Source organism: Morone saxatilis, unplaced genomic scaffold, assembly GCF_004916995.1.
Source record: "Morone saxatilis isolate NCDOM2014 unplaced genomic scaffold, NCSU_SB_2.0 Contig24, whole genome shotgun sequence".
Taxonomy (NCBI): Eukaryota; Metazoa; Chordata; class Actinopteri; family Moronidae; genus Morone; species Morone saxatilis.
This window is the reverse complement of record NW_023339807.1, coordinates 630761-635479: the sequence shown is the minus strand read 5'-3', so window position 1 is coordinate 635479 and position 4719 is coordinate 630761. Positions and strand designations below refer to the sequence as shown.

General features: G+C 38.1%; 1 protein-coding gene across 1 annotated transcript in view; it reads left to right on the top strand.

Annotated features, from left to right (window-relative positions):
• LOC118335676 (IgGFc-binding protein-like) overlaps positions 1-4719 on the top strand; it is a 54035-nt gene that overhangs the window by 39440 nt on the left and 9876 nt on the right. The window contains exons 26-30 of the mRNA XM_035672102.1: positions 551-558; positions 799-1135; positions 1663-1779; positions 2191-2292; positions 4135-4330. Coding sequence (XP_035527995.1) covers positions 551-558; positions 799-1135; positions 1663-1779; positions 2191-2292; positions 4135-4330 — 760 coding nt within the window. The remainder of the gene's footprint in view (positions 1-550; positions 559-798; positions 1136-1662; positions 1780-2190; positions 2293-4134; positions 4331-4719) is intronic.

Genomic DNA, 4719 nt, shown 5'->3' with positions numbered 1-4719 from the left:
TCAGAGCCGAAAACTGAGTTAACAAACAAAACAAGAATAAACAAAGCGCACCAACACACCGAGGCGACCGTCCCTGGCACCATCTTAGATGTAAATGGCTCGATAGCGCCCCCTACAAACTTTTAAAAAACCAGCCTCTGGTGTCCATGTTTTCCAGACATGAATGAAAATTGGCAGGTATATGTATTATGTCAGGACGTACAAATAGCCTCTTGGAGCCATATCCTAAACCCAATAGGGAGTCGGCCATTTTGAATTTAATGTCAAATTCTGCCGCTATTTCCAGGCCTTTTCATCATTGTATACTAGAACTGGGACACTAGTTAAATACTAGTTATTTAATTACGATAATAATTGGATGAAAAGGTGTGTTATTTAGTAAATTGCCTTTTTTAAATGTAAATGTAAAACCTTTTTTATTTAATGCAGTTTTAATATGCTATGCATTTAGTTAAAAGGTGTGTGTTTACATATTCTTAATCATTTTGAAGCTCTTCATTTTTATTATGGTGAAGCAGGGAATCACATTTTTTCCCTTTGCCCCCTTTAGTTAATCTGGTCACATGATAATATTAGACTGTTGGTTTGTGAGATACCAGTCGGAATTATTAAGGTAGATGTATTAAAGTAAAACTAAAACGCAAAATATTCAGCTGTCAATTTGTTCACAGTCTGTGAAGTCATTGTTTCATCACACCTCCATAAAGCATTTGCTCTAAAGGAGACGGAGAAGTCATGAAAAATCTTCAACTGGGACTGGGAATGCTTATTCTCTTACTAACCTTTTTTTTTTGTCAGGTGTGTTGTCAAGGAGACTGGCTGTGGCTGTAACCATGATGGCCAATATTACCTGCCCGGTGAGGTGTTCTGGGCTGACACAAAGTGTGACAAGAAGTGTGTGTGTGATGCAGCAACACAAAAGGTGCAATGTGAGCGGACTGCCTGTCGAACCGGACAGATATGCAGTGTCATAGATGGAGTCCGAGGCTGTTACCCAATCAGCTTTAAGATTTGCACTGCACGCGGAGATCCACACTTCTACACCTTTGATGAACGCAAGTTTGACTTTCAGGGCAACTGTGTCTACAAGCTGGCCAGTGTGTGTGGAAATAGCAACGGTCTGACGCACTTTGATGTGAGCTGACACTATGCACCAGACTTTTTTTGGGATTGCATTGCAATTTTTTTCACAAAATTTGAAGGCAACTTATTATTAGACTAAAATACTACAGATAGTCATAAAGTTACTCACTTGTGTGATTATGCCATAGTGTCCATTATTCTGAGATGATTTCAGCTTTTTTGGAGTGAAAACAGAAAAAGTATAAATATTTTCATTTTAGAGCATAAAAAGATTGGAGCAAAGGTGCTGATGAATTGAAACATAAAATGATAAAAGACATATTAATATGTTTGTCAAAAATGTAACTTTTTTTAAACCAGCTTTTATCCAGCCCAGCACAGAACAAGCACTAGGTTTGCGATAGTAGAAAGGGGGTATAAGTCAAAAGAACAAAATATTAATAATAATTCAAAAATCAAATGTATTGGTCTCCTTCATTCCTTCCATGTCCTCTACTATCCTTTCTGCTCTTTCCTTTTATCCTCTTGCCCCCTCTCCTGCCTTCTATCTGTCTCTACTCTGTTTTTGGTGAATTGTAGGTGAACCTGGAAAATAACAACCGTGGCAACAAAAGAGTGTCATACGCTAAAGTGGTGACTGTTAAAGTCTATGGCAACACCTACACACTTTCACTGGACTATCCAGGCAAAGTACTGGTGAGAAACATGCATAAATACAAATGCACACACACATACTATGAGTGTGAAAAGAGTCAGCCCACTACCAAGCACATTTATGTTGGTGCGTGTCCTTGTATATGCTCATGCTTCATTTGCATTCATCCATGAATTGAATTGAATTGAATTGAAAATGTGGATCACAAATGAGATATCACTGGAAAGGGCATGTCCTTTACACAACACTATGGGTTTCATTACTGTATGCTAATTGAAGTGTAGAGGAGACATACACCATTCAGCCATAACATTATGACTACCTGAGCACCCTGGAATTAAAATACAATTATTGTGCACAACATATTTACAATGACTGTGACAGTGATTTATATATATGTTTGCTGCCTCTCTCTGTGTGTGTGTGTGTGTGTGTGTGTGTATTGTCTGTAGGTAGATGGGCTTGAAAAATCTCTACCATTCTCATCCAATCAATCACTGGTCCAGGTTTATCACAGACACAGACTGGCTGTCCTTGAGACAGAATTTCTTAAGGTATAAACACACACATCCACATATACAGTATACCATAATTTAGGTGCATGCAACCCAACTACATTCCTTATCTTTGGCACTAACCTTGGTCTTAACCTTAACTTGATTATATCCAAGTACATATTTTTTTAACAGAGTGTATTTAAAATGGACTTTGAATCTGAGAAAAGTCTCTGACTTTTTACAGGTCACATAATTGCCTCCAAATAGTTGCATAAGCTCCTGTTGTACACGCCTGACTACAATGAGTGTACAAAAGGGGCTGACAGTTTACAAATGATGATAAAGGGTAAAAACTCCAGCAACACTTCTAGTATTAAAGGTGGGCTCAGTTGTTCTGGAGTGTCATTCCCAGGTCGTCGCTTTCGGTTATGGTAAGCAGGAAAGAAACAAAGTGAGTGGGTCAGAGCGAGCCATACCACCAAACAGGTGCTGCCACATTGTCAAATATCTCTACTTAATAATCAATCTTTAAGCCACCAACCCAAAGTCAGCCTTTGACGACCTGGGAATGATACTCAATGATCAATTATCTTTATTCAGGATGACTGACCCTACCTTCAAGACCAGGGATCAAATTGAGATTTGTTATTGTTAATTTGATATTATTAGTTATTATTAAGAATTATTATTACTACAGTTACTGTTGTCGCTGCTCGCTGTCCCCCATCGTTGCTGCTGTCATCGTCATCGATCATTACTATTAATGTAGTTGTTGCTACTGTTGTTGCTGTACATCTGTCTGTCTCTCTCTGTTTCTCTCTCTCTGTTTCTCTCTCTCTCTCTCTCTCTCTCTCTCTCTTTTTCTCTTCCCCCCGTCCTTCTCTTTTCTCTTTCCCCAACTGGTCAAGACGACGACCAACCCACCTAGAGGCGGGTCTGTCCTAGGTTTCTGCTTCTTAAAAGCGCAGTTTTTCCTTCCCCCGTCGCCAAGTGGCCTTCATGGCTGGTACTGTGTTGGGTCTCTGTTAATGTTAAAAAGGAGTTCAGGTCTAGCACCTGCTCTATTTGAAAAGTAGTGCCAAGAATTGGCGCTATACAAATAAAATTGAATTGAATTGAATTGAATTATGTATGGGAGCTGTGCAGTTTCAAGGTTGGCATGGATTTTGCTGAGAGATTTCAATACATGCTAGCTTGTTTGACAGTTTAACTTAAACAATAATTTGAAGCTAGCTTAATGTAACAGCTACCAAAGAGCTTTGAGTAATCGGAAGACTAGAAAGGCTATACANNNATTTACCATTTACCATTTACTTTTCTGAAAAACTTTGAGAATCTCCAGTCAAATTGAAGTATTTTCCTTTCCTCTGTTCTTTGCTTGTCTCTCGGTCAGTTACATAGTCTGTGTCAGTCAGTGTATAAATTCGCTTTCTTCTACTTATCTATCTTTATTTATTTATCTATTCATTCTGTTTTTTAATTAATCTATTTTTTTTATTATTATTTACTTATCTTGCAATTTAATACCTGACTTCCAGCAGTTTCCTACAATACTCCAGGAACAATACTCCATATGAAATATGTATGTATGTATGTATGTATATGTATATGTATATGTATATGTTTGTAGATGTGGCTAGTGGGACGGGAGCGGGGTCTGTGTTTTATCACTTAGAAAATAAAAGTTTAAAATACTGTTGTCTATTGAAGCTTGTGATATTATGTGCCCAGACAGCTGGGCTTTTATCATTTAATTCGTACACATGGTCTGAGACTATACTAGACTACTATCCAGTGTCTGTCAGTGATGTGTTTTTGCCCTTAAATACTGCTAATATGTTTCACCTTGAACCTTTACACATTTATAGAAGTTCTCTTTTATATTAAACACTGTTTAAGGTCTCCTTTGACTTCGCGAGTGCAGTGAGGGTGGAGCTGGCATCTAGTTATCAAAATACAACCTGTGGTCTCTGTGGAAACTTTAATGATGATCCTGCTGATGACCTTATGCTGCCCAATGGACAGCTGGCTTCCAATGCCAATGAGTTTGGAGTGAGCCAGTGGCTGGCAAACGTAAAGGGCTGCTCCCATGAGTGTAAGCAGCTGATAATAGTGTTATTTATCTTTAATATTGTGCTGTGCATGGTTAGTCTTGATGGCAATCTTACTAGGCTAAATGTAGTAACATTTTAGTAACACTTTTATAAAATTTAATAAATTTCTTAAAATGCTACTGAACTCAAAGTTATCTTAGTGTATGCACTACAAGAACTTGTACCCATATTCCACAAACTTAAACCTAGTGCTAGTTCTGGGCTGGTGGAACCAGTTTGCTTTTCCACGGGCTAGAGAGCCATTATAAATCATTACATAAGGCTAAGCTAGCTGGCTAGCTAGATAGCTGTTGGTGAACTAACATTACCCCAAGCAAGCATGCTACTTATTTCTCACATCAATGTTACTAACCTCAAACATAACATTAAT